This window comes from Gordionus sp. m RMFG-2023, chromosome 1, assembly GCF_954871325.1.
Source record: "Gordionus sp. m RMFG-2023 chromosome 1, tfGorSpeb1-WG-v2, whole genome shotgun sequence".
Lineage (NCBI taxonomy): Eukaryota > Metazoa > Nematomorpha > Gordioida > Chordodea > Parachordodidae > Gordionus > Gordionus sp. m RMFG-2023.
This window is the reverse complement of record NC_088775.1, coordinates 12,660,374-12,680,840: the sequence shown is the minus strand read 5'-3', so window position 1 is coordinate 12,680,840 and position 20,467 is coordinate 12,660,374. Positions and strand designations below refer to the sequence as shown.

The 20,467-nt window shown below is 26.9% G+C and overlaps 1 protein-coding gene across 1 annotated transcript; it reads right to left on the bottom strand.

Annotated features, from left to right (window-relative positions):
- Positions 1 to 2,598: 2,598 nt before the first annotated feature.
- LOC135922612 (tyrosine--tRNA ligase, cytoplasmic-like) lies at positions 2,599 to 18,659 on the bottom strand. Its single transcript, XM_065457018.1, has 14 exons — positions 18,513 to 18,659; positions 16,093 to 16,239; positions 15,490 to 15,665; positions 15,252 to 15,381; positions 14,355 to 14,435; positions 14,235 to 14,286; positions 13,606 to 13,788; positions 12,235 to 12,320; positions 10,898 to 11,054; positions 10,307 to 10,413; positions 9,137 to 9,252; positions 4,155 to 4,235; positions 3,655 to 3,790; positions 2,599 to 3,499 (listed from the first exon to the last, which is right to left on the bottom strand). The coding sequence occupies exons 1-14, from the start codon at positions 18,627 to 18,629 to the stop codon at positions 3,386 to 3,388; spliced, it is 1,683 nt and encodes a 560-aa protein (XP_065313090.1). The 5' UTR covers positions 18,630 to 18,659; the 3' UTR covers positions 2,599 to 3,385.
- Between the last annotated feature and the right edge of the window lie 1,808 nt (positions 18,660 to 20,467).

Genomic DNA, 20,467 nt, shown 5'->3' with positions numbered 1-20,467 from the left:
CCTTTCAATTTTGCCCATAACTCACACCGGTTTATTCCCTTGGTATGCAGTTTAAAGATTCTGTGGGATCAATTAACGCTCTACACTTTGGCATGAATTTCGGTAATTGATCCTCACTTTAAAAAAAAATTCCGCCAACTTCACGTTTTTAAAACCGTTATAACTCGGTCACGGTTGGTGATACGGATACGCGGTTTGCAGATTATTAATGTACATATTAAATACTACATAATTGCCAAGTTTCAGATTATGATTTTATTTATTTTAGGTTGGTTTTGGCAAAGTGCTAACACTTTTTTATTTTGCCCATAACTCACGAGCGGTTTATTCCGTTGGTATGCGGTTTAAAGATTCTGGAGGATCAATTAACGCTCTACACTTTGGCATAAATTTCATTAATTGATCCTCACTTTTAAAAAAAATTCCTACAACTTCACGCTTTAAAAACAGGTCATAACTCGGTTGCGGTTAGTGATATCGTTATCCGGTTTGGAAATTATTAACGCACAAATTAAAGCCTAAATAATTCCCAAGTTTCAGATCGTGATCTTTTATATTTTCGGTTTTGGCAAAGTGCAAACACTTTCTTATTTTGCTCATAACTCAGTAACGGTTCATTCCGCTGCTTTCCGGATAGAAGATCAATTAACGGGCTATACAATGGTATAAGTTTCGGTAATTGATCCTCAAATCGTTCCTACATCTGCAAATCTTCGCACTCTCATTATTTTGCTTATAACTCAATAGCCTTTAATTTTTTTGACATTCCGTGTGAAGAATACGGATGATCTATTAAGGTACTAAATATTGGCTATAACTAAAAAAATGATTGCTCAAATTTTTAATTTTGGCAAGATGCCAAAACCTTTCTATTTTGCTTATAACTCACGAACGGTTTATTCCGTTGATATGCGGTTTAGAGATTCTGGAGGATCAATTAACGCACCACGATTTGGTATAGTTTTTGTCCTCACTTTTTAAAAAAACAACTTCACGCTTTAAAACAGGTCATAACTCGGTTGCGGTTAGTGATATCGTTATCCGGTTTGGAAATTATTAACGCACAAATTAAAGCCTAAATAATTGACAAATTAAAGATCGTGATCTTTTATATTTTCGGTTTTGGCAAAGTGCCAACACTTTCTTATTTTGCTCATAACTCAGTAACGGTTCATTCCGCTGCTTTCCGGATAGAAGATCAATTAGGATCAATTAACGGGCTATACAATGGTATAAGTTTCGGTAATTGATCCTCAAATCGTTCCTACAGCTGCAAATCTTCGCACTCTCATTATTTTGCTTATAACTCAATAGCCTTTAATTTTTTTGACATTCCGTTTGAAGAATACGGATGATCAATTATGGTACTAAATATTGGCTATAACTAAAAAAATGATTGATCAAATTTTTAATTTTGGCAAGATGCCAAAACCTTTCTATTTTGCTTATAACTCACGAACGGTTTATTCCGTTGATATGCGATTTAAAGATTCTGGAGGATCAATTAACGCACCATAATTTGGTATAGTTTTTGGTAATTGATCCTCACTTTTTAAAAAAATTCCTACAACTTCACGCTTTAAAAACAAGTCATACCTCGGTTGCGGTTAGTGATATCGTTATCCGGTTTGGAAATTATTAACGCACAAATTAAAGCCTAAATAATTGCCAAGTTTCAGATCGTGATCTTTTATATTTTCGGTTTTGGCAAAGTGCAAACACTTTCTTATTTTGCTCATAACTCAGTAACGGTTCATTCCACTGCTTTCCGGATAGAAGATCAATTAACGGGCTATATAATGGTATAAATTTCGGTAATTGATCCTCAAATCATTCCTACAGCTGCAAATCTTCGCACTCTCATTATTTTTCTTATAACTCAATAACCTTTGATTCCGCTGATGTCTGGTTTGAAGATCAATTAAGACTCTAAATAATGGCATAGGTTTTGGTAATTGATCCTTAATTCGTTTCTACAACTTCACGGACCTTGATTATATATATTAATCTATTTACATAAAAAATCTTAGAATTTAAAAAATAATCAATCTATCCAGTATGATTCTTTAAAACGTTTTCAAGTATTATGTAAATGGAATTAAGAGTTATTTTAACTGATTGTATGGTTTTATATAAAGATCTCGATATTATTCCTATGTGACATTAAAACTCTCCTTTATTCAGCCCCATGTCCTCTCTTATTTTCCTTGGTATTCGTGATCTCATCAAAAAACTGAGAATGATATAAATGAAAATATTTACTTATATAACCTTTTTATTATAATAATCGTCTAAAATGCAAGTGGCTAAAATAAATTTCTTGATTTGATAGATATTTTTTTATTGATAATTTATCTAAATAAAATTTGTTAGATCTATAGTTATAAAAAATTAGCCTGTAGCCCAATATCTTAACGTCTTCTGATGAGGCATCTTGGGTTGAGTATATAAGTTTATTTTCGTAGTATGAATTGATTATTTAAAAAATAATAAGACTAAAAGAATAACTATAAAAAACTTAACCTTATGAAGATAGAAGATTTGAGTTGGTATAATGATTACCATTGGAACGAATATGTTATAATCATTTTTATTGGAGAAATATTTTTTAAAAGACACTATTGAAATTTGATTGATGTTTTTTGAGGATTATTATAATAGATAAGGATTAATTAATAAAAATGGTATATTAAATATAAATAAAAAAATTTTTAGGAAAGCATCAGAAAGTTACAAAATGTGGAATGGGAAATTTTTTTTAGCCGAAACGTGTTATGGGTCCCTGATTTTTTTAAAAATCCATTTATATTATTATTTTTAATATTTTAAACAAATATAAATAAATACCCGCTTATATGTAAGTATATTTCTAAATTTACAAATAGCAAGAACATAAAAATATTTAACCAAATTGAATTTTTTTAAAAGGTAAAAAAAATAATAGGAGAGAGATGCGTCAGTAATTTGATTAGAACCAATTGAGTTATAAATTGATTATTTCATTTGAAGGCATGCCTATCCACCCTATCATAATATATTAAAGATAGTTCGGTTAAAATAATTAACCCCATAGCCATGTAAAATTTAATAATAAAAAACATTTCCACTAGGTATGTATGTATCCAGAAAAGAAAATCCTTAAATGACGATTTTTTTGTAAATGGTTTTGAGCTTGACGTATAAAAAAATATTAAAAATTATGTATTGGAAAACAAATACTAACTCAAACAATGCAATCGATGAAAATTATAACTCTTTACAATAGTTTCAAAATTAGCAATGGAAAAATTATTATAAATTATCCTCCATTTTTAAAAATAAGAAGTTTTACACAAATCCCTTCAACAAAATTTTGATTACACAATAAAAAGACGCGCTCTTTTTGTTATGATATAGTGGCATTTTTTAATTGTGATGTCATGATTTTGGTTCCACCGGGGGTGAGCATCATATGTCCTTTCCAATTTACGTAATATTGATCATCGGTCTTAAGGTCAACCTTATTTAAATAGGGTATATATGTATATATATATGTAAACAGGATAGCCTCTCAGTAAAGTACACTTAATAGTTCAATATTTTAAGTAATGTCTTAAAATTTATTACTTAAAACTGTTTTAAAAAAGAAATATGACTCAATTTTTTTTTAAAAACCTGTATTTTTTCCCAAATTCTTTTTTTAGGTTTCAATTCGGCATCGGGTTGATTGAGTTCGTAGTCTTCAAATACTATTTTATGACCTGCCTCGCAAAAAGTGGGCGCTTCCAAAAGTTCCTTCTTCTTGTCCTGACTTTGTTTTTTGTAAAAAAATTTTAATAAATAAGAAATGTATTTATTTTTGATAATCCTCTCTGTCTCTACAATAAGGATCGGCTTTGAGTCAAAAATGTTTCTTTAATTTTAACTGGGCTACAGCTAACTTCTCTATATGCATATTTTTAATAAAGAAATATAACGAAATAGAGCCGTTTAACAACACTAAAGATTCTGCTTTTATTTTAATTTTAACTTAAAAAATTATTAATTAATTCGGATATCTATTTTATTTTTGTAATAATATTTTAAAATAAGAAGTGATTTAATTTTTTTATTTAAAAAAAAGGAATAGACCCAACAAGAATTGATCATGATGTAAAAGATTTAAAAATTTTCACTCAGTGGCACAAAGGATCATTCCGAAGGACTGGATGCCTTTAAGTTTCGCCGGTTTGAGGTTGCATAAAACGATAACTTTCCTGATTTAAATATTTTTTTTAATATAAATAACATTTGAAAGATAAAGAAAATTTTTTTCTTCTTAAAATGTCCAATGAATAACTTTGTCCGATAAAGCTTAAACCATATTCAATTCTTTTGAATTAAATCTAAATTTAAATCAGTTTTTCGAATTCGAAGGTATATTTTAACATATTCAAATATTATATTATCTTATAAACAGTGATTATTAATAAAATTCCATGCCATTTAAAAATATATTTTTGCATTCTTTATGATTAAATGTAATTACCATTTTACTTGTAAATTTATATCTCTATTTAGAATATAATTAAACCCAAAAAATTGATTTAAATTGTGTTGTTAAAAGTTACTTTTAAAACTTAACTAGTTACAATCATAAAAATGTAACTAGTTACAGTTAATATACATATTTTTAGATGTAACTAGTTATATTTCAAAAATAACTAGTTACTTTATAAATCACTATAGAAAGCATCTTTTTTTTAAATTTTATATAAAAAATACGATTTACAAATCTTAATCAATGGTATTTAAAAGAAAATATACAATTTATTTATATGCAAATATAATTACGATGAAAAAAAAATCTGGAGAATAGAATATATTTACCCCGAAATAAAATAACTGAATATCATATATAATGCTTTAATTTAGAGATCTGCAAAAGTAGAACCAGTCCGATCGATCCTAACAGGATTCGGGCCGGGCTTATTTTTAAAAAAAAATCGGGTTCGGACTGAGTTGGTTTGAATTTTTTTTTTAAATATATCTAAATTTATCAATTTTATGTTGAGCTTTTTATGTAAAATATAAATATGTGATTTTATTTGTAGAAAATAAATGCCATATGACATATATCTTTTAGGTTGAAACGGCATGATTAAGATTTTAGCCAAAATAATATTATTTAAGTCTTGAAATTTGCTATATAGAAGTCCAAACATTTCTCCCATCTATGAGCAAAATCTTCAGGCTTATGTTGGCTAAAATCTTAATCGTGCCTTTTTAAAAAATAGACCTAAATCGAGCCGTTTAACAATACTACATAGGAAACACTTAACGCTAATATTAATTAAATTCTGTAGCCAAGGAGGGAAAAGGGGAAATTTGTCTGTTCACTTAAATATTATCTTAAGCGAATAAATATTTCTTTCAACACACCACCACCCCCTCTCTCCCCAAATTCAATATTTCACACTATAAACAAAAATTTGAAAAAAAATAAGTAAAAGTTAATAGTTGTGTTAAATAATGACTATAATTCTTAATTTTTAGAAAAAAGTGAAAAAAAAACAAATTGCATAACTTAGCTAAAGGCCTACAAAGGTGGACCTACCAATAAAATACATGAGGCAAACACCCACGTAATGGCGCTTTCTCCCTATCAAAATACAGAATACGGCTATAATTCTGTATTTGTCTGATTCATTTATCAATATTAACTATATAAAAAAACCCACATACAAAATCATATATATCAAAATTTTAAATTAATAAGTTTAATTTAAAATTAATTTATTTATTATAATATAACATATTAAAAATAAAATAAATTATTTGAATAATATTAATATATATGAATATTATAAAAAGTAACTAGTTACACAAGAAATTAACAACACTAAATCAATAAAAAGAAGGACTGAATATTGTTATTATCATAGTTTACAAAGTGAAAAGTAAATTGGGAGATTTTATAACATTTTTTTAAAATAATCAATGACATAATATTACTTAAAAGATTTAAGATCAGAATTAGATTATATCACAAGAATTTTATTGAGTTAAACGATAAGTAAATGAAAAATAATGTGTCTATATAATAATTTATCATTTGATTTTATATAAGTGTTAGATAATATTAAAAAAATCATATTATCCATTTAAAATTAATGTACTATTAATGGTTAAATATAATATATTAAAAAATATGCTATATGCATCGGTTAAAATAAAAAAAATATTAAAAAATGTATGTTACATGGAGAAAGTTGATGGTGTTGAAGATTTATAAAGGAATCCCGGAAAAAACCCCCAGGAAAAAAAACCCCGAAATTTTTTTTCGAATTTACTTAAGATCTAATATTATCGGTATATTTTTGTTTGGATTTAATAAGGTATAGACAAATTAGTATTTTAGAAAAAAATATTATAAAAATATAATTTAATAATAAATTATAAATATAATAATGATTTACCAATAAAATAAACAAGATCTTATTGCAAATTTTGTCTACTTAATATAGTAATTAAGGGTATTGTATTTATTACTAGAGCGAAAATTTTTACGAAAATAAGTAATACATGGGTTTTTACTGGGATATTTTTTTTCCCAGTACAATTTGAACATCAGCATTTTTTCTTGTTTAAACACTGCGATTTGTTTTCGATCCAACTACCTACACGCCATCGTTCAAGTTTGGTTTCATCGGCAGCCACCTCGCATTTCATTTTTTTAATCAGTACCCAGATTGATGGGAGTTTATTTCCAACCAGATTAGAAAAACGATGATTCGAACCTTCGCATTGATTATTTATGAGTTAATCGTTGGATAGAGTGCTCTGATTCAAGTTTCTGGAGGAAATCGAGGCCCAATTCGACCTATCTGGGATTGAGAATTGCTTCTTGTGACCTCCCTTGAAACTCCATTGATGTAATTTTTATCGAGATATTCAAGAATATCCTTACCATTGCTCGGAGTAACCGATCTAAGGAATGCCATTGCATTGTCCATATCACATAAAGGAACAAGTGCTAAGCCGTCCATCATGTCACAAAAGAAGCTTAGGGCTTCATCGGTTCTGTATTGGCTTTCCAGACCTAGTTTTTGGATTTTTCTATAGGTACTTTGACACAAATGGTAAAAGCATCCTCTGATTATAATGTGATCCCCTAATTGAAAAAATAAATATTAATAATCGTACCAATGACAGTTTTAACCGCGCTCATAGCAGACTTTTCGAAATCCATGTATATATATAATGGATTAGGAAATAAATCCCGTTCTTGACATTTAGACATTATTACTTCGAATATTTTTTCGTAAGTATTTTGTATTTTTTTTGGAGTTTAATAGCTGTTAATGAATGTGGCATTCGCTTATAAAATTATTTATCAATATTAATTATTTCTAGGTTATACTAAAAAAATTAAGTGAAAATTGAGAAAAGGTCAGAAAAATAAAGATTAACAATGACTTAAAGCAAAAATGGAAAGAAAATAATAAATTGAGAAAAAAAATTGAAAAAATTGACATAAATTTTTTTTAAAAAATAATGATTTTCTTTTTTTTTAAATTTTTTTTTCCATGGGGTTTTTTTCCGGGGGTTTTTTTCCGGGGTTTTTTTTCCTATTACCTTTATAAAGATGACATCTTATAACAATAATTAATATACTAACAATTCATAAAGAGGGGGGGGGGGTCAATATAGCTCTCTATCCTAGTCTTTCGTAATTCCCAATAATGGGTTAACTTAAAATATAACTTACAAAAGGAAATATTAATCCAAATAAATGTAATTAACTATATAATACCAAAATTATATATTAATTACATTATACATTAAAAATTGTTATATTTAAGGTAAAAGTTAATGAAAGAAAAGAAAAGGTAAATTAATGTGTAATACAAATTTTTACAATCAGCAGATTTTCATAGCACCATACCATGTGAGCGCAAGAATATACAGGTTCCTTCCCCACCAGCTTGCATTAAGCTGGTGCCAAAGAAGAGTAAAATAATGTGTAATACAAATGTTTTCAATCAGCAGATCTTCATCTTACCAAATCATGCGAGAGCAGGAATTTACAAGCTCCTTCCCCACCAGCTTGCACTAAGACGAAGATCTGCTGATCGAAAAAAATACATATTATTCTACTTTTTCTTTTCTTTTATTAACTTTTACATTAAATATTTTAATTTTTAGTATAATGTAATATATAATTTTGATTAAATAATAAATAATTACATTTATTTGGATTAAAATTTCCTTTTGTAATGTAATATTTTATGTTAACCCATTATTGAAAATTTACAAACTAAAATTATAAAATGAATGAATAAAGTGTAATTTATAGTTTTTTAAATTAAAATTGTAATTATGAAAGACTAGGAAGGAGAGCTATATTGACCAGCCTCCTCTTTTTATGAATTGTTGATATTAATTGTTATAACATAATGTCATCGTTACAAATCTTAATATCTCAACCCCTTGCCACATGTAATATAAATTGTTATTGGATGCTATAGTTATCTTTATAATATTCAATACCTTCAACTTTCCCCATAACATATATATTTAATGTTTTTATTTTATTTTAACCGATGCATGTAGCATATTTATTAATATACTATTATAAATTTAAGCATTAATAGTACATTAATTTTAAATGATAACAAGTGTTTGCGGTGATAAAAAGATACATAATTTATTTTCTTGTTATATAAAAACAAACGATAAATTATAATATAGACATATTATTATTTTTCATTCTACTTATCGTTTAACCAAATAGAATTCTTGTGATATAATCTAATTCTGTCTTAAATCCCTTCAATTACCTAGACTTATGATTCATTCATTTTGCATAAATGCAAAACAGTTGATGACGCCATTTTTGTTTTCCATATCCAAACAAATTTTGCTTATAATTTTATGAAAACTTTTTTTTCAAAAAAAAATTAAAGGTTTTCATTATTTTGATTTAAAAAAATTCTTATATGATAAGCCAAAATGGCGTCAATAACTGTTTTAAAATGAATGATGCTTAAAATGTATTTTAACAAATATTAGTCAGTTCAGGTAAGCAATATGTGATTAATCAATGGGAGATGATTTACACTATGAATTTGGCTATATTACAACAGGATCTATTATTTAAAACATAAAATCTAACTTATGTATCAATTCCTCTTTGCTAAATGATTCTGCTAGTCCACTGATTATAGTGCGGGTTTCTGGCTCACCTAGATCGACTTTGGTCACGTACAGATGATTTTCGGATTCAGGGTGCTTTTAAATTAAATCGAGTTAAGATTTAAGTGTTTACGATTTTTTTAAAAAAATAGACGCGCGAATAATTAAATAAATAAGAAAAGGCGAAGATGGGCTCATCATGCCTAAATTAAATTTGAGCGATTTAAAATAGTACTTTGGTCAATGAGTTTTTTTTGAAAAATTTTTAACTTTAACTAAAAAAATTAAAAGGTTAATTGGAAGGGAGGGGTAATGATGTCAAAAATGCTTTTTTATTCCATCTCATGATCTTTAGACGATATTATATAATATTTAATGGCCTACCCCAGTGATAGAATCCCCAAAAGACCGGGCCATCAGCCCGGCGGTAAACATCATAAAATATAGGCGCGGTCAGTACCCTGAAAATATGAAAGTTACTATTTCCTTCTTATTCAACTTTTTTCCGCCTAAGTTTTTTAAAAAAAAATCGGGAGGTGGAAATAAATATTTACTTTATCATTGAATTATCAAGTTATTGCTTGAATATTTTAAATTTTTTATGTAGCATTAAAAATAGAGAATAAAATAAACATTTTGGGTTTGAGATATTTTTCCCCATATACCTTTTCTTTAAAATTTGAATGACAGGCAGGCTCTGGCCAAAAAATTTGGATTTTGCAGATATCCCAATCACAATGGAAATGAAGTTTATAAAAAACGAATATTGTATGGTCAGATTTATATACAATTAAAATAAATTTTTTAAGGCACTTTCATAGTCCATACCTCCCTTTGAGAACTTTTTCACGTTATGGCCAAGGCCTAGTTAAATTTATATATTTAGTTTTTTAAGCTTTTTCATACCCCATAACTCCCTTTGAGCACCTCTACAGTTTCTGCCATGGACCTAGTCAGATTTGTATACAATAAATAATGGTAATTTTTATTGAGGCACTTTCATAGCCCATACCTCCCTTTGAGTATCTTATGTACGTTTTTGCCAAGGCTTAAGATGCCTGGAGACTAAACGAAGGTCCAAAGTGATGGGAATATAGCATGAGATTTAATAAGAAAAAATTGCTAATTTTTTAAAAACTATTATATTTACATTTTCAACGGAAACAATTTGACCAACTCTTAAATCCAATTTAGATGGTATGATGTCATTATTTTCGGAATCTGGTTTGCTTTGGTCGATTATGGTAAAACCATTAGCTATATAAAAAAATATAGCAATTTAAAGATGCAACATTATTTTTTTTAAAAAAATCGATAATTTTAATCATAATCATAAAAATATTGTCTAGAACTCATAATAAAACTTTTGTTATTTTAAAATATACTGCCTCACCCCTCCAAAAAAAATCATAAGAAAATAAGGTTTAATTTATTATATTTTTTAGCGATTTATGCGAAATAATTGGCCACCAGATGATTTCAGAATTAAAAAAAAATTGCACTGGGGTGTTGTTTATTTGGGTCGATTTTTAAAAAAGGCTCGATTAAGATTTTAGATAAAATAATATTTTGTAGTTGAATTTTTACTCATAGATGATAGAAAGGTTTGGACCTCTATTTGCCAAATCTCGAAGCTTACATAATATATTTTAGCGAAAATCCTGACCGAAAATCCAGAAATGGAAACGTTAAAACCGAAAACGGATATATGTGCGCAGAAGATCATAATTATTTTACTCACAAATTTGAAATTTCAACTCATCGACATCCGTCGCATTCCCGTAGGCTAATTGCATTAATTTCTTGAGTTCTGGTGATTCAAAGGCTTTTCTGATGGGTTTTAACATATCAATAAGCCTGTTTTGGAAGGCCGCTTTAAGGTCGGCGGGATGAAGAAGCTATATGGTAAAAAACATATTGGAAAATATATTTGATTCATTCATTCATAGTATAAAACAATGGCTGCAATATTTTAAACATGCTCCTACGTGCTAAAATAGATAGCAGAAAGAACACGTTCCATCTTTTTCATATTTATTATTACCTATCTTTTTCTTAGATTAATTTTATGAAGCTCCATATTGATTTTTTTTACATCAATATAATATCCAAGTTGGTCAATTATTTTTATAATAAAAATGTATTAAATGGAAATGCCTGATTGTATTGGTTAACGGAAAACAGAATAAATCTAATAAAAAGAAGGAATATAATTTCTTCTCATTCTTCAAATATTTTAATTTATGGGATTTGGTGATTATGTTTTCTTATTTTCTTATATCATGGCAACTATCGAAAAAAGGTATTATTTCAGCAGAGAAAGACGACGATTGTATTGTGGAAGATGAATTTAATACTATAGATTGTAATATCATAGATGCAAAACAGATTATTTAATCTCATCTAAAAATATTACTTTGGAATTTCATTTATATTATCACATTAACATTAGCAATATATTAGTTCACAAGACACAACCGGTAAAAATAAATATTTCTACAGTGAGAGTCTGTAAAGTTCTAATAACATCTCAATTGTAATAACCTCATGATTCATCATTTTGAAATCAATATACGCATAAACATCCAATAGCCAAATAAATACTTATTCATTACAATACAAATTTATCTTCCTTCGTTCCTAGTAGAGCACTTGATTTCGTTTCGAATTTAGTTAATAAAACAGGAAATTAAATCATGTTTAATTTGCATAATTTTGAAATCAATATATGCATAAACATCCAATAGTCAAATAAATACTTATTCATTACAATACAAATTTATCTTCCTTCATTTCTAGTAGAGCAGTTAATTTCGTTTCGAATTTAGTTAATAAAACAGGAAATTAAATGATGTTTAATTTGAATTAGTCACTTTTTCAAATGTAATTATATTTTAAGATATAAAATTAATTGTTTTTTTTAGAAAATTATTTACTTATCAGAGCTCATTCTTAAAATTAATTATCATTTATTATAAAATCCTAAACTATGTCTATAATTTTTACATATACAAATATAATAATTTTCAGAATAATTTTTATTATTTCTTCGTTGCAATAATATATATTTTTTTAAACTTGGTTTTCAAAATCGTTTCGCACGCTTTGAAAGTCGCTGTAAGTTATATCACCGCCATTTTTAGCGGACCGTTGAACGGTAAAAGCTAAAATGTAAAAAAAATATTAACCAAGTATTATTGTGTATAATGTTGTTAAACGGCTCAATATTTTCGCCAGAAAAATATTAACTAAGCCTCGAAATTTCGATACTATATGTCTAGACCTTATCTCCTACCATGAACAAAATTTTAAGGCTTGCGTAATATTTTTCTGGATAAAATACTGTGTAGCCGTTTTTAAAAATCGGCTCAAAACGAGCCGTTTAACAACATTAATTGTGTAAGTCGTATAAATATCGTCGCCTGATCATTATAAGGTTCTAACTCCTGCTCATGATTAAAATAGTATCCTTAGAGAGCCATCAGCCCTACTATTTAAAATATCTTTAAAATAAATTTAATTCTTAAAATAGGTAAATAACTAGGAAAAATTGTCCTTCCTAAATATTTAGATTTTAAGTGTCGACTCTTTTATTTTAAAATACAATTTTTTTTATAAATATCATATGACAAAATGATATTTTAAGTAGTTGAATTATCATTATAATGAAAATAAAAAGATAAATATGTCCTTTCCCAATTTGAATATAATAGTTTTATATGTTTTCAAGCAAAATTAATTTTTAAAAAATAAAATATAATCCTAATACCAATCTCACCAGCGCCACATATTATATAAAATGACAATTTAAGATTTGTATCGTTTATACTATAACAATACTAATTATAATATCCTTTTTTGAATAAACTTTCATAAATTATATGCATAAATTTAAATCTAAAGACTAGAAATAGGGCTATTCAAAAACGGATTTCGAATCGAATAATAAATTATTCGTTATCCATTCTTTCGAACGAATTTGAATCAGGACTGTGAACCCTCCTTCTAAATAAAGGGTACAGGTTCGGGTTCAATGAAATATCTGTGAACCTACTAACAAAGGATTTGAAGAATAATACACTATTCGATTCGAATTAATTTTTTAATAAGCCTAAGACTAAGTAGAGTTGTATACAAACAATGTGAGCCAATCTTTTAGATGAACCTTTTCCATAGGTCAATTTTTTTATTACTGATATAAAATGGTCAAAAGTTTTTTTAAAAGGGTAGTCTATAATTTAAAAAATAAATATATAAAGGCAATTAATTATGTTTAAAATTTAGATTAAGATCATTTATTTTATAAATCAGGAGTTTAGCTGGGAACTGGCTGGTCAATATAAAGAGGGGTTAGGTTTCACCGCATATAAAAAAACTAGTCTATCCAGCAAGATAAAATGACAAATCATGTTATGGCTCCAAAATTTAATAAAATATGGGAAAAAATACTTCCGTCGGAGGATAGCGGAAAAATGACAAAATCGAGAAACGAAAGTATTCCATTATTTTCTATATTGCCCGGTTCGCAAAAGGCTTTCTTGATTTTCGATTTTATAGCTTGAGGCGTGTCTAAGATGTCAATCTTGCTTTCTTCTTCCGAGGAACTCATTTTGGTGCCAGTGAGACCGGGAACTTGTAATCATTAATTGATCAATAGGAAAAAAAATTATAATAGGGAGGTGAGGAGGAAAAGTAAAAATAAAAACGGAGTGAATAAAACAAAAAGAAACGTGGATTTTTATTAAAATATATATTCATGTTATAAAAAAATGTCGTAATAATAATCGAATTCTAGACTTATTTACTAGCTACCATACGGTACATGACATGTTTATGACTCTTATAATTTCGAGATTCCTAACTACATTTAAAAGAAGTTGGCCCACTCCGGGTCTGGATCTAAAAATATCTAGAATGGATTTTGGCGAAGATCTCTTCGTGTAACTCATAAAATTTATAAACCATGTGAGGTCTATGAATAGTGTTCCTTCTTACCAATTTACCCCAAAAAGAGATTAAAATGGTGTTTAATTTGATCGATAAAATTTTGAATGGTTTATAAATAATTTAATAATTACCCATCGGATTCATCAAATGGCTATTTTTGGCGTAACCCAAGGAAGGTAGATACTAAATATAAATTTAAGTTTAACAAAAGCTCATTTAAATTTTAAATCAAAAATGAAAAAAAAATAGACCTTTTCGGCAAAGGTGAAAATTTTTCTTTGGTCAACCCCGCCAAATTGAGCGTCCACTCCTAGGTAATGTTCATCTAAAGCCTATTAAAAAAAAAGAACAATACAGTTTCCCCTTTAAGATTATTTTCATTTAAAAAATAATTAAGCATGTTTTAATTTGACTTAATGCTACAAGGCTACTTGGTCGACAAATATTCCTACAAGTGACATATATATACGTTTAGAGTCAGTGTTTTCCCCGTCAACGTGTTACTTTCACATCATTAAATCATTTTATTTGAGCGCGTTCTTTAAATTTTAAAATTCTGATTCTACCTTTAAATGTATTCCAGCATGTTTAGAATATCTACCCTATGTATTTCAGATAATTGCCATTAGCAATTTTATATAAAAAATTTAAGGAAGAACGAATATAGATCGAAATTTCCGGTAAAATCGGATTTTTAAATTTAAAAAAACGCGCTGAAAAATTATTTAAAGTTGAAAAAATAACAAATAGCCGGAAAAAAATTGAAGCTAACATATATAAATATACTATACTTTTAAAAAATATAGCCCAATTCTCCTAGACCATTCACGGGTTTTTTTTAGTGAAATCATGCATATGAGATGAGGAATCTTATTTATAAATGAATTTAAACATTTTTGAAGCATTAGCCCGAGCCTTCTAAAACGACGAATTTTGAAAATGGACTATTAAATATAATTTTAAAATATTCTTTAAAAAAGTTTTGAAAAAAAACATATCATACATACAACAAAATGTAAATTTTAAGATATAGGTGTCCGCTTTATAAGACTATCTCAGGAGTTGTAGCGCATTTGGGACGTTAGTAAAAAAAAATGAAAGACGGGTGACGTTTTACCATCTCCAAATAGATTAAATAAATCATGAACCTGCAACAAGGGATAAACTAATCCGCTAAGCAAAGGATGCTCAACTTGTTTAACAACCTCTGATCCTGCCTTTTTAGCGTCGTGTTCGGAAACGAGAGATAGCATTTTGTAAACGTCTAACGTGTACTCTCTATTAAAATATTATTTTTCAAAAAAAAAAATTATACATTTTCCTTGAGATGTTTAATAGTCTAAAAAAACTTTTTTTAAAGTAAATTTATTCTAGTTTTTTTATTACTTGGACAGTTGATAATCGGTTCCTTTAATAAATTTCAATTTTTCGACCGGTACATTAATCGATTTAAGCATTTCTTTGATAAGAAACGCGTAGTAGGTGGCCCTGTGAGCGAGCAATTCCCAAGGAGCCTTAAGGTTGTCGAGATATGCGTGTAAATCGGCGAATAGTATGGTCACCTGTATGTCATATTAAAATGAATTGGTAGTGAAAATTACTTTAACTGGTAAGATAAAATATGAATATATAAACCCTAAAGTATTGATCAATTTTCAAATTTTTGTAAATTCAATTTAAACAATATGCTAAAATTGGGATTAACATTATATATTATTTCTTTCTCACTTTAAAAAAAATTGATTCAGAATAAGTCTGATTTTAGGTCGAGTCTTTTAAGCTCAGAGATTAAATCGATATCCACTAGGTGTAAAGAATTTCAGCGAGATATAAATGTTAAACAAACCCAATGTTAATTAGCAATATTCAGGTGAGCTAATGATAAATTGGCAATCATGAAATGCAATCAAGAGAGCGTGCACACATTTTTGAACTTAAAATGTGTGATTTATTTAAAAGAAAAAACCAAAGTTGGGCATTAATTTTTACTTCGCAATCCGCTTTTAAAAAATCAGCGATTTTGACAAGTGGGACAAAATAAGCGACATGTGGCTTTCCTGTTGTTGCTGTTCCCCAGTAGATCTTCAAATCTCTCTTCGATAAAATTTCTTTAATTTTATCTTCCCCCAAGACTTCCTTTTAAACAAATTCATAAGAATTAAACCATTTTTTTATAGAAATAAATAGTTAAAATTTATATCATATGTATAGTCGTTCAGATCATTAAAAACTCAGGATTCCAATGATAAATATCGAATCGGGGTTAACATTTATAGTTATTAAAAAAATCGGATAAACCATTTTAAAAAAAACTGATCCGATTTGATATTTTTTGGGTATATTTAGGCAGCATATAGTGGGATCCGATCCAGCATGATTTAACAGCTGATCGATTTTAAAAATCTGCCTATGAGATCAATTTTTCCTTATTAAAAACAATTATTCTTAGATAATCATCGTGAATGTAATTAAAGATAAAATTAATATTAATATGATTTGAACAAAACAGACTTTTTAAAAATCAATCAACAGTTAAATCGTGCCAGATTGGAATGAATGCAGTATTATGTTACAAAATTTTTTTTATTATTTTATATAAAATTTTCTAATAATGATGAAAAGGCACTGATCACATTCATTTGTCATTGGTGGTGGTTATCGTTGAAAGACATAATAATATGTTAACTAAGGTTTGGCCTTACATTTTTGTTATCCATTTTTAAAAATTGGATACCTTCTTATAGATCTTAAAAAGTTTTCCTATTTAATTAATTTTTTTATGAATATTTCCTATAAAATTTGCCAAGAAAAGATTTCTGAGTATGATTCTGGTTGTAGATTACCCAATAATTCATATCAGTCATTTATAGATACATTCTATATTCCAAAAAATAGAAAAAAATGAAAAACATACTGAGCCCTCTACTCCCTTCCCCGCTCTTATATTACCCAACCCCCATTTATTATTTTGATAAAGCATCCGTAATAATTCCCCACCAATCTTCAATTTTTGATTTGAAAAAGATCTGGTAGAAGAAATCCTATGTTATATGTGAGAATTTCAAAAAGTGTTATTTAAGCATCAAATTTGATATAAAAAAAATTTTTGTTTAAAATTTTTAAGTAGGGGTTTTATTTCCTGTCCTATTACCATTTTTAACAATATGTAAAATAAGTCATCTCATAAATTTTGCAAATTCAAGGAATTTAATTAAATGTAGAGTGTTCCAAAGTTAAAAGAAAAAGAATAAAATAATTTTTTTGTTATGTAATTTCAAAGAAAAGAATTTAAAAATATGTAGCATCATATTTGGCCATAAACATTGTCCATACTTTAACTGAGATGAGTTTTAAGAAAATGCTTAATTAATAGTGATAATACATTAAATATAGCTTAGGTATGAGAATATTTTAATTCCTTATTTTGCTCATAGTTTGGTATTTGTTATTTTTTTTGCATATAAAACATTTATTTTCTAATATATAGGTTTAAATGATGGAGAGAAAATAAAAATCAATATAAATATCAGATTGGTTATATGAATAACAGAATTGTATCATAGAAATTTGTGGATCAAGTACCCTACAAAATGATGGCTCAAATAATTCATTATACAGAAAAAATATATAAATCTTTCTTCCTTCAAATTCGGTTCTTCATAGTCATATAAAATTTTGGATCAATAAAAAAAGCCTATTATTCAGTGAATATTTTTTACATTATTCATATTTTAAATAAATAATTATGCTATTCATACTGTTAAAATACAAATAAAATAGAATAATGTATTTATGATCTAATAGCTAATTAAATCTGAATTGATAACATTACAAAAAATCAAGCCAACTTATCTTTAGGACTATGTGACTAAACATGGATCCAATCCAATCCCTTTAAAAATTCTAACATGTCTAGAAAAAACCCTGATACAAATTCTGCTTTATCCTTTTTTACTAATAAGATAAAATTTTATAAAATTTATTAATTATTTTAGAACTTTTCCATGGATTTTTAAAGTATAAAAATAAATAGTGATTTTAAAGAAAAATTGAGAATACAAACATTTAGTTTAATAAATTGTAAATTTTATGAATAAGAAAGATAATAAATATTTCTATCTATAATTAGTTATTTTTTTATGATATAATTAAAATTAATAAAACTTATTAATTAATTTAATCAGTATATATAATGTATTCAATCAAAAACAAGTTGAATATGAATTCAAATAACTTAAAATAATTATAAATTGAATTTTTATTATATATAAACCATATAATTTGTTATCAAATATAAAACTAAGGCATGATGCAATAAATTTGAATCAAAATAACAAAATTTACTGTTTAAAAATATATAAACCTATATTACTTATGGTTATAAAAATAATATAAAATAGATTGATTACCTGCAAATTGCGAGTTATCAAATGCAATTTTTGGTCAATATTAAGGTCCGGCTTCATTTCAGAGCCTAAATTAATATAAAATCCGGCGTTTAAATCCTGTTTAACCGTCACCTCCATATCAAATTTGACAGACAAGGCATATGTTTTAAATAGTGTATGAATGTCAATTAATGTTTAAAAAGATAAGAATAGCATATTATAAGAAAAACAAAAGCTTGAAAGGAGTATGCCAGTTATATAACAAATTTTAATAGTAAAAATAAAAAAATGCCCAAATTCACGGTAAACTTAATATAATAGTAAGTTATTGTTAAATTTATAAAACCTTGTGAATCTCTGGAGACAATGCAGAGGCCCTACGTCAGTGGCCCCTATAACGGATGGGGGGAAGGGGGGGGTCCTAAGCAACTGCTTCAGTAAATTTGGGTGGGGGTTTTTTTTATAATTTTCTTTATTATTTAATTCTTTTACTGTTTTGTTACATCCATCATGATCAAGTGATTTCTGGTTTATAAATGTAATAATAAGACCCCCCTTCCCCAACTTAATATTTATTTTAATATATATTGACGGAAATTTTGATCGATGTTTAGTAAATTTGGTTGTTATCCGAGATTTTATGTCATAAATTATTTTTCCAATTTTAAAATATGCCTAAAAATATTAAGCAAAAAAATACAAATGCTTAATTAAAAATTGATTGCATAATATAAGAGATGATAAATGGATAGATCACATTAGAAAAAGACATGGTGGGTTTAATTTTAAAGATATAAAGAAAAGCTTTGAAATACTAGCTTTTAAGAATGTTACTCAAAATTGGACAAATAGCTAAGTAATTTTTTTATTAAATATTTAGTTATTTATATGGAAAAAGAAGTAAAAATTGGTAATTTAATGCTGTTGGTATAATAAATATTTTTAATTAATATAATTATCTTTTAAAAGTGTCCTAATAATAAAGAAAATGTGTTAGAAGAAAACATAGTGTCTGATGATTCTGATAATGATCTTGAAATTAGTGAACCTGAGGTCATTTAATTACTCTTATTTTTTATCTCTGCTATATTTTTTACAGGCAGACACAGAGCTGAGATTTGATAAAGTAGAACAAGAAATTTCTATTATCTCTCTACTGGTAATAAATATTAATTTTTTAGCTTTATTAAATTTTAATGAATATAACATATGCAGTTTAACGAAAGATTTAATGATGATTCGATTATATTTTTACATCAAATATCATTTTTTACGCCAAAGGGAATGGCAGAAAAATCAATTATTAAAGAAATCGAGGATATTTGTGAATTTTACTTCAAATTTTTGAAGAAATGTTGAAGTTTAGAAATATTTATAAGATGGCCGAAATACTATTACTCATGACCTAGATGTTCAAGAATCTAAAGATTTGTCAGATTCTGAGAATTGTAAATATATTTAATTAAAATATTTTTACCAATACATTATTTAGCTTCTTCTCATGATGATGATAATTCAGGGACTTACGATTCAGATTGGAAAAACTATTCATTTATTTTACCTTATCGTCTACTTTTAAATTTTTCTGCTTTCCCTAATTTAAGAATTTCATATAATTATTTATTAACCATTCCTACAACCTCATGTACTGCCGAAAGAGTGATGAGTAAAATTAAATTAATTAAAACAAGACTTCATAGTACCATGAAAGATTCATTTCTCAATAATTTAACCATATTATCAATGGAAAAAAATTTATTTAAACAATTAAATATTGATGAAATTATAAATTCTTTCGCTTTCTCTTCCTCTAATTTATCTAAATTATTAATTTAAAAATAATATTTATAAATTATATATTTTTTACATTTTATTTATATTATATATTAAAAATTCATGCAATAAAATTTTTTTTTTTAAATTTATGGGTGTCATAAAATAATTATCATTTTTTAGAGGGGGAGAGGTACTTTTCA